At 42.0% G+C, this 12,358-nt stretch overlaps 1 protein-coding gene across 2 annotated transcripts in view; it reads right to left on the reverse strand.

The window, feature by feature from the left end:
* The window catches only part of PLCB1 (phospholipase C beta 1), a 679,674-nt gene that overhangs the window by 114,251 nt on the left and 553,065 nt on the right, over nucleotides 1-12,358 (reverse strand). For both annotated transcript variants that reach the window (XM_084776840.1, XM_084776841.1), the window contains exons 20-23: nucleotides 9,386-9,550; nucleotides 8,413-8,512; nucleotides 7,068-7,172; nucleotides 5,906-6,015 (exon numbers count right to left, since the gene is read on the reverse strand). In XM_084776840.1, the coding sequence (XP_084632966.1) occupies nucleotides 5,906-6,015; nucleotides 7,068-7,172; nucleotides 8,413-8,512; nucleotides 9,386-9,550 (480 nt within the window). The remainder of the gene's footprint in view (nucleotides 1-5,905; nucleotides 6,016-7,067; nucleotides 7,173-8,412; nucleotides 8,513-9,385; nucleotides 9,551-12,358) is intronic.

Here is a 12,358-nt window from a genome sequence, read left to right on the forward strand (position 1 = left end):
TGTGGGCAGTGATTGTGGCTTGGTTAGAGGCAGTATTTCACTTGAAACAGCTTCCTAAAACATATAGCTAGTTTGTAGCTAGACTTTCCACTAGCTGAATTAACTTAGCTACTGCACAAGCCCTGTTCCTAAGACTTTCAGACTCAGTCCTGAAGAACACACCCTGACTGTGCGTTTCCATAGAATACACTCTGACTGTACATTTCCACATGCGCAGGGGTGGAAATACACTGGCATTTGCAGCCTGTTTTGAAATGCACTTAAAAAAATAAAAATAGAGTGGTAAATGGATAGAGGAATTTATATGTGATAAAATGAAAATCTGGATTTAATATAGACTGAGATAAGATCAGTAGTTTTACAATTCTTTCAAGTTTTATGTGTGTTTGAAAGTTCCTGAAGAGCCTAGCAGGATGAGTGAAGAGCAAAGGCTCTAAGTGGTTGAATGAATTCACCTCCTGCCTTTAGGTTTTTGCTTTCTTTTTAAAGATTTGTTTATCTACTAACATACATGAAAATTTTCCCTGTGTGGGTTCATGTGTACTGCATGTGTGCCCAGTGCTTTGCCTTTAGAGGGCAGATGAGGGCATTGGATCACTTGGAGTTGAAGTTACAGATGGATTTGAGACCCCATGTGGGTGCTGGGAACTGAACTTGGGTCCTCTGCAAGAGTAGCAGTGTCTTAACCACCGAGCCCATCTCTAGCCGCACTCTTCAAATGTCTTAATGAATATCTAACATGTAAAATTAGTTTGGAATCTTTTGCAGCCAATGAAGCCCGGCAAGTTCTTTCATTCAAATGACTCTTCACACATCAGGGCTGCATCACCATCTAAATAAACCTAGCGTTCCTGCCACATGTTGGACCAGGAGACTGCTGCAAGTTTAATGTGTGAACTTTTATTAATGTCACTTTCTTCTTCAGAAGTGAGGGAGACAGAACATGATTTTTCTTAGGTGGTGTGTATATAAATATACATCCATACACATACATATGTATATAAAATTTGAGGTATACACATTATATATCATATATAAATATATACATATATAAATATATACACATATATAAATATATATACATATATGCATATTCAAGCATAGTAACTGACATATAGTATTAAAATAACATTTACTGAGGGAAGGAAGGAAGGAAGCAAGCAAGCAATAAGTCCACATTCAGTTTCCTGCTGGCATATAAGCATATAAGAGCCACACTTCACTGACAAAGTCCTGAAACTGCAGTGTCACTTATGCTGAGAACAGAAACATGTGTTTGAATGATGAATGGAAAAATCCATGAATGGAAAGAATGAAGCTGCTCCTTTTTCTACATCTGACTCCTCATCATGACTGGGGCATTAGAAAGCTATTAGAGTGTGAATGAACGTGGCCCTGCTGACTACTTTATATGTGTGTCATTATCAATGTGAAGAAAACCAGAAAAGCCATAGGCTTTAAAGACTCTATAAAAATGTATGTGGGGGGTTGGGGTGGAAGAAGAGGCCCTGTGGGAGCACAGAGGAAGGGGATGCAGGCTGTCCAGTTGAGACTTGATAGGTGGTGGTCAGATGGTAGGGAAGGAGGACCCCACCTGTCAGAGGTCTGGGGGATGGGAATAGAGCAGAAAAGGAAAGGGAGGCTGGGAACAGGCAGATAAGAGTGAGGAGATTACAGGCAGGATACAATGTGAATTAATAATAATAATAATAATAATAATAATAATAATAATAATAATAATGATAATGATAATAATAATAATAAATTAAAAAGTGTGTGAAATGTTTATAGACTCTATGCACAAACTCAACATACTTGTAGATCATTGCTATATAAACATCTGTTGTACTGAACTGCTTAAGGAGAGTTATCAGAAAAAGATCTGCCTATTACAGAGGCAATATATTTAAAAGCTCACAGTCTGCAGTTGGTTGAATGCATGGGGCAGAACCCACAGACACAGAGGGCCGACTGGCACTGGAGTTCCCAGCACCTTCATTAAAAATGTTTTTATAAAGTTTACAAATAAGTCAGAAGTGCTGGAGTTTGAAGTAAAGGAGGTATTCGGGCTTCGCCTTCTAAAAAGTAGTCTAAACACCCTTTGCATCCATTCTGTAGGGGTGGAGCCTTGAGAGTAAGATGAATTGCTTCGCACAGGCTGGGACTGGACACTACCAGGGAGGGAAAGAGTTCGGCCAGGAGGCCTTGCTGGGGTTTCTGTGACTAAGTTCTTTTTTGGAGGAGATGGGATGAATGGGATTTATCTGGGGAGAGCCACATATTTTGGGGCGAGGATACAGGACTCCAAAGCAGTGGTTCTCAATGTGTGATTCCTAGGCCAGCATCAGCATCACTTCAGATCCTTAGAAACACAGACTCCTGGGTATACTCCAAACCAACTGCTCCACATGGGGACCACCCATGGGTGCTGGAAGAAGGCACCGGGTGGATTCTGACACATGCTAAACACTGAGAGTGTTGCTACTCAAAACCTGGAAGGTTGTTATAAATGCAGAATTTTATGACTGTGCAAGACTTAATGAATTGGCCTTATATCATGATCTGTGGGTGATTTTTATACACATTAAAATTTGAGTCCTGCTCTGAGCAGCGTGAAAGCTTCACTAATTGAGAGCCCTGTTTTTGCTGTCCTTGTGCTGTTGGGAATAGCATGGGTGATAATTCCCGGGTTTTAGGAGCTTGAACCCAAAGCCCTGAATTACAATCCACTGAAAATTTTCAGTACAGATGTAGAGATTTGTGAAAACAGCTGGAACAAACCAACGGATGACTTGCCTAAATTCCAGCGGCTGTCTGGGCTTCTCATGGTGTCTAATTTTAAAAGACCATACATAGTTCTTTAATTAGGCAAGTCACCCAACAATTACAAACAATCATTTCCTCCTCTGAAAATGGGGGGCTACTATGATGGCCTGAGGGCATTCAAAGAAAGTACCTTGTAATTGTCAAAGCTAAGCAGCTGAGAGATGAAAGGGAAGGTGTCATTCTTTTATTTAAGAAAAAATTTTTGTTAACTCTTTGAGAATTTCTCAGAATATATTTTGATCACACTCACCCTCTCCCCCAACACCTCCTCCTCTATAACCCTCCTTTTCCTGATCCACCCAAATTTGAGCCTTCATGTCTTTAAAATCCAGGGAGTCCAATTTCTGCTGCCCACATATAGTCTTGAGTATGATGCCATCTCAAGGAGTTTCGTGGATCCGGCAGGGGCCACATCCTTAGAGACAAGTGACTCTGCCTTCCCTAGCAGCTATCAACTGACGTAGGTCCTCAGGACCTCAGAACAAACCTCCTCCCCCAATGCTGAGGGCTTTTTTCTGCCTTGAGCTTGAGGAGGTCTTATTCACGCTGTTGCAACAGCTGCGATATGTTTATATATGCAGGTGCCTCACTGTTCAGGAGATTACGAAGAGCTCCTTCCTTGTTAACAGTTTCTGGAATATTACAGTTTTGTTATGTGGTGGGTGTGCTGTAGAGGTGTTTTACTCAAAGTATGCTCCAGAGGCCAGAAGACCCTGCTAGTGGAGCTTCTTACAGAGGCTGAGTCTCAGGCCCACACCCAGGCCCACCGAGTCAGCCTCAGCAGGCTACCATCATATCCCCAATCTGGATGTAAAAATTGGAGACATGTTGGCATAGATAAGGAACAGTGAGGGCTTATTCCAATTCATTTGTTTACAAATCGTATGGCTCTGGGCAAGACATTTAATCCCCCAGTGCCAACATCTCCTCATCTGGGAAAAGGCGGGGGGCAATTTGAAATTATGGATATTTTAAGACATAAATGAAAGTGGCCCTGGCAGCCTCCTATCTACAATCCAAGTTACTTAGAGGCTAAGGCAGGGGGATCACAGGATAACTGACCTGTCCTAGCTACACAGTGAGTTCAAGGCCACACTAAATAATTTAAATAAAGATAGCTTGGGATGTAGACTATTTGCCCAGGCAACCAACCAACCAACCAACCAACCAACCAAAATGACACATATGTTAATACATTAAAGGGCCCAATACAATGCTAGGTACATGGGAAATAAGCAGTGCTCATTATATTTACTTTTCCTCTGGTCCTCTGACATGCTGCAATAGATCACCATAGAGACAAAAAAATATTAAAATCAAGAAGCCTTCCCCACACCCAACGGTCAGATCCTAACTCCTTGGCATCTGGCCCAGGGCCTGAAATGCCTAGTACAGACATGTAGAGCCTGACCCCTAATGGCTCCTGGCACCGCATCCCATATGGCCAGTCTCAGGAGGACACAACTGATTCTTTCCTATGGGGTGTGGTCCTCATTTGCCTGCTGTGTTTTTGTCTATAATGTACATTACTTATTAAAAGTTTTCTATCAGCCTCAATGTGTAAAGACATTTGTCACAACACCTAAAAACTTCAATTTAAACCCTTAGATTCCACATGATGGAAAGAGAAATGATTCCTACAAACCAGCCTCTGAGCTCTGCAGGCATCCTGAGGGACAGGAGTGTGCACACACAAACTCTGAGCTCTGCAAGCACCCTGTGGGACAGGAATGTGCACACACAAACCGTGAGCTCTGCAAGCACCTTGAGGGACAGGAGTGTGCACACACAAGTGTAATTAGTAATGACAACTTTTACCTGCATGCTTTGGGCACACCATTCTCAGCCTAACAGTCATGCTGAAATATTTTAGTAATGACCTTAAGGTGTGTATGGAATATATTCTAACTAATATATTAAGTCATATTTTTCCTTTATAAGTGTATTTTAAAAGCAAAAAATAAGAAGAATTGATATTTGGCATATTTATAATTACATTAAGGTATATGGGCTTTGAACTTTCATTAAAATTATAAACAAAAATACATACATGGACAGCAAACTAGTACTGTATGTGTCAATGATTGACAGGGCCTATGTATTACTTAATAGTTTCTTTTTGTTATTGTTGATGTTATACCAAAGTTTTATATTTGAATTTTAGATAAATACCTTTAAGTGTTATAACCCCATTTCTAGGATAGAGATTATGTTTTTATTTGGCAATGTTGTTGACCAACAACCAGAACAGTAATTTTTAAAATGACAAAAATACAAAGGTGATAAGGGACACACCAGTCATTCCTGATATTGGAAAACAAAGGCAGAGGGATGTACAATCCAGGTCCATCCTGGCCTAGATGGTGAAATGCTTGCTAAAAATAAAAACCACAAATAAGCAAGAACAAAAACAAGAAACAGAAAGACATGAAAGCAAATGCAGCAAATCTCTGTGTAACCTTCCAACCATAATCTATGTATTTTACAAATATAAACATCACAGGCTGGGCTTAGGTTATTGAGAATATAATTTGAATGATGTCATTTTTCACCTCCAATATAATTAATGCCTGTTAACTGAACCCAGGGGAAACTTTAGATTTAGACATATCCTAAGGAGGTAACTTATTAACCTATCAGAAATCTGAAAATGTTTTGTAGTTCAGTAATGCTGTTATGATCAGTAGAAAGGAGTTTTAGAAGCATCGTGTTCAGAATCAGAAGGACAAGGTCTTTGCTACTGCATAAGGGTCTCCAGTGCCTAGCATGACCTAGACAGAAATTTTCTGCTGGGAAAACTACAGCTGCTTATTTCGAGTGACCTCATTCAGATAGGGGGATGTAAGAAGGGAAGAGACACAGGGGGCTAAGGACCAGGTGTGGTCTTAAGAATGCCAAGAGAGAAAGAAACGTGGACATTCTGGTGCCTCATCTAAAGTCCTCGTGACTTGAGGCTGAATTCCATGAAGGTGTGCGCTAGCAAGTCATGCCTCTGATGTGTGACGTTGCATAGCCCATGCCAGCACGTAGGTGTGGAAGTCATGTTACAGTCATGCATTAAAATTGGAGCCATTCTTACCTCCTTCTTTACTTCCTCTTCATCCTCCAGCGTCAGTGCAGCCAGCTGCTTAGCTCTCTGCTCCATCAGATTGACATATCGGATTGGGTTTGACAGAGCTTCAATGACATCTAAACAGAGGAGAGACATTCTAGATCCGGTTCCTGGAGGAGTTGCCTATCCCTTGTCCATCCAAAGAACCATCAGGCATATAACCCATCATCCGTACATTTGCATCCATTTATCGCCCATCTACCTACTCGTTCATGTAGCATCATTTATTCTTCCACCAATCCTGGAACTCTCCACTCAGAGATGCCACATTTTAAAATTTCACAATGGCCAGGACTTTGAAACAACTTTCATAAAGAAGTCAAAGTTTGAGGGCCAAATAAGCTTTTCAAGTCAGGAGACCCCAACCGCATCGTCCCCACCTTCCTTTTGAAGGTTTTGCCTATTCAGCAATGGCATCCATATTTGGATTATTTGGTCCAATGTGTTTCATGATTAGTCTTCCCACAGTCTGTCTTCCAGATTACTGGAACAACCCAAAGACTTGGCAATTTGTGTCTCATTTGCATGGCAATGGCCAGGCAGAGGGAGTCACAGCTGCCACCTTTGGAACAGAAAAATGTGTTCCAAGTTTGTGACAGTCTTCACCACTGGTCAGGGTCTCTCTCAGGATCTGTGATAATATAAATAAGTAAGTAAGTAAGTAAATAAATTTAAAATCGTGACTTCTGGTTGAGTTAATTCCTGTGAATCTGTGACTCCATGCATAGAACTGATCAGAGATCTGCCTCTAGCTGAAGGCAAATTCATTGCACAGGTGTAGATGAACAACTGTGGAAGTGGGCAGCCGGAGCTGGGAAGTGGTGGACCCACGGGAATAAGACTGCCCGTGTGGAAATAGACTGAACACTGGAACATTAGGATTTCAATGGAAAAAACTTAAATGTACAAAGAAAGGTTCAAACAACTGGTGTTGAGCTTACACACACACACACACACAGACACACACACACAGACACACACACACATACAGACACACACACACACACAGACACACACACACACACACAAAGTTGTGCTTAGGAGCCCGCCTCACAAGGTCCCACCATTGGCCCAGTTAGCCTTCCATCAGGCCATGAAAATGCAGATGGCCCCAAGTGGCACTGTGTACCTGCATAAGTGTCTGGCACATAGTCTTTGACTTCGATGTAGACAAAGACAGCTGGCAGCATCAGGGGCTGGTTTCTCTCATTTCTCAGGCAGATGTAGTGATAGCCTGCAGGGCAACAATGGTATTGAGTGTCACCTGTTCAAATGCTAGTTACGTCTATTCCCACCTGTGGCACACAACAAACAGACCACTTCTTCTTCAACTTAACCATACAGTTTGACCATTTCTGATTTGTTTTTATGTTTATCTTTTCTGTTCTAACACACATCTCCCCTGCAAACTTTACATCCCAGCTTAAATTATTGATCCAAATGTGTCCCTTATGATAAACCATACTTGATGTGATTTTGTGACTGGGCATCTACTTTGCCCATGGGACATTAGTACTTTGGGGCAAGCAGAGAGTGAACATGCACATGTAGAGTTGGGCACTTTTAACACATCTCTGGGTTAGCAAAAGGAGTCCCTATGTTGGGTGCCACTACCACTTCAACATGCACCCCAACATGAACACACATGGGACAGAAATAAACCTGAATGCACAACCATGCCACTGAGCTTAGGCTAGCCTGACCAGTTCTTAGGCTGTTGCTGATGTGCTTTGTTCCCCATGACTATCCCAGCCAATCCTCATGCTGAGGCCGATGAGCTTTATCCTTTCATGAGCTCAGGTGAGCCCAACCAATCTTTATGCTGAGGCCAATGACCTACCCCGCGCCTCATGAGCTCAGGCTAGCCCAGCCAATCTGTATGCTGTGGCTGATGTGCTTTGTCCCCTGGTTTCCCATGATGGATGGAGGCTGTTGCCTCCTGTACAGCTGGAGTCACAGGTCTATGCTACTAGGTCTTGCCAGAGATGGTTCTTGAGAAACATTCTCACTAAAAAGACTGACCCTTGCCTTACCACCCAGTTTTCTGGTTTTCCTGTCTGGTGAGGTGATCTCCATCCCCACTTCCTCTAGGAAGCCTCCACTACTAGGTCTTTACTGGAGGAAAGTTGATGAAATGATCAGATCTTGACCTCACAGCCTCCAAAACTGTGAGTGATATAAACTTCTTTTCTTTATAAAGCAGCCTGACTAAAGTATTTTTCATTATAGTAGTGAGAAAGAAGCTAATATACCATGCTAACCTCACAAGACTCACGAATCAGGAACACAAATACTTGCCCGTGAGTTTGCAGGCAGCTTGTTATGCACAAGTATCATGGCTGAAGTCGATTTTTCCAACACAACAACATGACAAAAGTGCAAAAGTACCAGATCAATTTGAGCAATTTTAAAGCCTCTTTTACACAGCCCAAGCACAGAGAAGCCACAGTTCCTAAGTCGTCACGCTATCATACCTGGCCGAATAGCCTGCACGGGCAAGATGCGGTGGCCAATAAATTTGCCTCCTTCTTCATAAGCAGCTATCCTCAAACAGGCCAGGGAAGGCAAAACTACCTGTGGGGACACGAAGGGTGCTGGTTTCAAGAGTAAGCAGATCCCAGAAAGAACTTGAAAACTATCAGAGTAGCTGGCCCTGCTATTCCCAGACCAGTTGCCTACTGAGCTAATTTAGGTAAAAACGTTAAGCTGCCTCTCTATGAGGTAAAAGAGGAGACACAAGCAGGAATAGGGCTGCATTCGTGTGTGCCACTGTGCTCCAGAGGACCTTGCCGAGGGGTATTTCTTTTTCCACATACATCATCAAAGAGGACACCTCTGTGAACTCAGGGTGCCCCATCATTATGCATGAAGGTTTTCACAGCTACTTTGATATTTTGAATAAAACCTCAAAGTAAGGGTCTGTGGAGATGGCTTAGATTAAGAATATTTGTTGCTCTCAAAGAGGATCCAAGTTCAGGTCCCAGCAACCACATTGCAGCTTACAAAGGTCTATAACTCCGGTTCTAGGTGATCCACCTGCCCCTTCTGATCTCCGTGAGCACCTGTATGTGTGGCACAGACTTACACACAGGCTAGACATTAATACAATTAAATAAAGCTAAATATTAAAAAGTTAAGACCTTCATGATAGCCTTCAAAATACAACTGCTTTATTCAGTCACAACCGAATAATTGCTTGTTTTTTTTTTTTTTTTTTTTTTTTTTTTTTTTTTTTGGTTTTTCGAGACAGGGTTTCTCTGTGTAGCCTTGGCCATCCTGGACTCACTTTGTAGACCAGGCTGGCCTCGAACTCACAGCAATCCGCCTGCCTCTGCCTCCCGAGTGCTGGGATTAAAGGTGTGTGCCACCACGCCTGGCTTTGCTTGTTTTTCCTATGTTTAAAACACCCAGAAAACACCTGTCTCTTGCAGCAAGCCAGAGACCCACCTTTTTGAACACAATAGGCTCTTCTTCCCAGACAGGGTTTACAGCATTTCCTTGGGACGTCTTGGTTTTACATGCCTTCCTTCTTGTGTCCACAGGCAAGCCAAACATATCCACTTCCACATAAGTCCCAACTTTCTTATCAGAAAGAAACTGACCTGAAATAATCTAGAAAGTATCAGAAAGTCTTAATAAATGGTTAACAAAGAGTCAGGAGACAACTCTAAGGAGGCCGAATGCAGCCTGTGAGTGTGAAGTAATAATAATAAAAATAATGAAACAAAAGCCAGAGCCATTATTCCTCTTCCACTTAAAGAGGTGGTACAGGAGACTGAGAATGGGGTTAGGAGCCAGTGGGTAGAGTCATATGGAAGCAATAAACTAACAACATCCTTATAAGTCACCAAGTTATCATGACTTCTCTCCTCACCCCATTAGCCATTTGGACAATTGTGGGCTTCCTTTCTCTGGTTACAGAATTAATATCCTGTAAAATTTAGTCTTAAATTTATAAGAGTACATATTCCTATAGCATCCCCCATGTCTTTCTTTATCTATAATCCAGTTGTTAACATCTGGGTCGTAAACATTAACAGATGCATCAACCCAGGACCAAGTCAGAAAGCCTTCCAGGTTACCTCTTGTCTGACTCCTTCAGGACTTGTGGCCACATCTGCAGGGTCTTTGGTTTCCCTCAGCTCCCATTGCTTATGCTCTCAACACCATTGTCCTAGACGTCTAGCTCAGTAGCTCAGACATCATCTTGGGAGACCTGTCCCTGACACACACACACATACATACACACACACACACACACACACACACACACACACACACACACACACACTTCCTGGGACTGCCCATTGCCCCCTGTTCCTGCTGCTCTTTCTGAAATAAAGTACAGGACGTTTTGTTTCCATTAGCCATCATGGATGTACACAACTGGGTTGCACAGAGAGGATGATGTGGCAGGTGTTTTGTAAATACATAGTCTTAAATTTTATATTCCACAATGCCAAATAATTCCAGAGCTAGACAAAGTTGGCCCACAATTGTATAGCTGCCTAACTGGGCAAGGGTAAAGGCAGTAATAAGCTTGGTGCGCATATACCTGCTATGGATCACTGCTGTTTAACTTGGGTTCTCCCTCCTAGCAGGCTTTGTACAAAATGCTGGTGAGTTTCAAGTGAAGTGAGTCTCACCAGGGATTCGCATGCCCTGAAGTTTTGAGGGCTCGTGTTGTTTGATCAAAAGCAGAATCTGAAAGTAGCAATGGCCCTAAGTCTCAGTGTTTTTGGCAGTCAGATGGGATGGCACATCACCGTATTAGCTTGCAGATGTGGAACTGGAAAGTCTCAGCTAGAAGAACTACATAGAGCTCTCACAGGACCAGGAAGCCTGACCCCGAGTTTGGTAGTGATGAGGGAAGGAGGTGGGACTCTATGCAGGGGCCTGCATTTTGGACAGAAGCTACGGGGTAAATTTTGGGTGTGGCTCTCAACTATTTTCCCTTCACCCCAGCTTTCCTGTATCTATGTTATGGTTTTATAACTGTTCCCACTGTTCAGAGTAGACTTTTCAAGACAAAGTCAATAAGCAAAAAGGCTGTGGAAACTAAGATGGATTTAAACAAGGTCAAGCTCCTACTAGTCTGACTCAGCTAAAACAATTGATAGAAATGCTTAAAAATGTATTCTGTCACTACATGGTGCTTATGAGTTTGTCTTAACCATTCTTGACAGAATTAATCATCATTTACTGAAAACAATTTCTTAAAATAAGTACATTTATGCAGTACCATTTTTATCTAATTCACTTTATAACATGTCATTTGAAATCATTTCAAACGATAAAATTGCAAAGCATTTCACTAAAATTTAATTTTTGAAATTTCAACATAAAGTTGCTCACTTTGAGGACAACCAGGGACTCGCCAGAAATGCTGGATATGGATGCAGAAGGCTGTCATCCCAGCACATTGGCTGAGTTGGAGAAACTGTGACTTTAAGGCAAGCCTGGCCTATGTAGTGAGATGCTGTCTCAAAAACTAAGTGCTTGGGATATAGATCAGTGGTAGGGCACTTGCTTACAGTGCCCTGTTATTTTATCACCAACAATATAGTGTGTATGTGTGTGTGTGTGTGTGTGTGTGTGTGTGTGTGTGTGTGTGTGTGTGTTTGAGTTAGATAGTAAACTGTCAGAAGGGTGTATAAACAAGTTTTTCACATGGCTTTGTTAAGCTTAGCTAGAAAATGCATTAACATTAGGTTTGGAAGTTTATTAGTCATAGAGTTATTCCTGGAAACACAAAGTAAATGAGAGTTGAAAAAGGGAAATTTTACTTTTTATAACATTCCAATTTCAACAACTACATGCTTCCAGAATCCATGCAGAAGCTCTTTATAAAAGTGTAGCCTTTCCAGGGCTGGAGAGATGGCTTGGCCATTAAAAACACTGGCTGCTTTTCCACAGGACCCTGGTACAGTTCCCAACACCCACAAGGCAGCTCACAATCATTTCTATCTCCAGTCCTAGAAGATCTGATGTCCTCCTCTGGCCTTCACAGACACCAGGTAGGCCTGTGGAGCACAGACAGATATGTAGACAAAACATTCATACACATAAAATAAAAATCGTGTTTAAAAAATGGAGCCTTCTCATGGTATTAAAATACTTCTGGATAGCTAAAAATCTGTTGTTACATGTATTTCAAAGATCGAGTAAAAAGATCTGGAATTCATTTTTAGGATAAGATACATAGTTCATAAGGCAACTCTTTTGTTTTCTTTTGTTTTTGAGACAGGGTTTCTCTGTGTAGCCTTGGCTGTTCTGGACTCATTTTGTAGACCAGGCTGGCCTCGAACTCACAGAGATCTGCCTGCCTCTGCCTCCCAAATGCTGAGATTAAAGGCGTGCGCCACCATGCCTGGCAATAAAGCGATGCTTTAAGATTATGAAACTGACTTTACCATCCCT

This window comes from Acomys minous (genome assembly GCF_964271855.1).
Source record: "Acomys minous genome assembly, chromosome: 3".
In the NCBI taxonomy this organism is placed as follows: Eukaryota; Metazoa; Chordata; class Mammalia; order Rodentia; family Muridae; genus Acomys; species Acomys minous.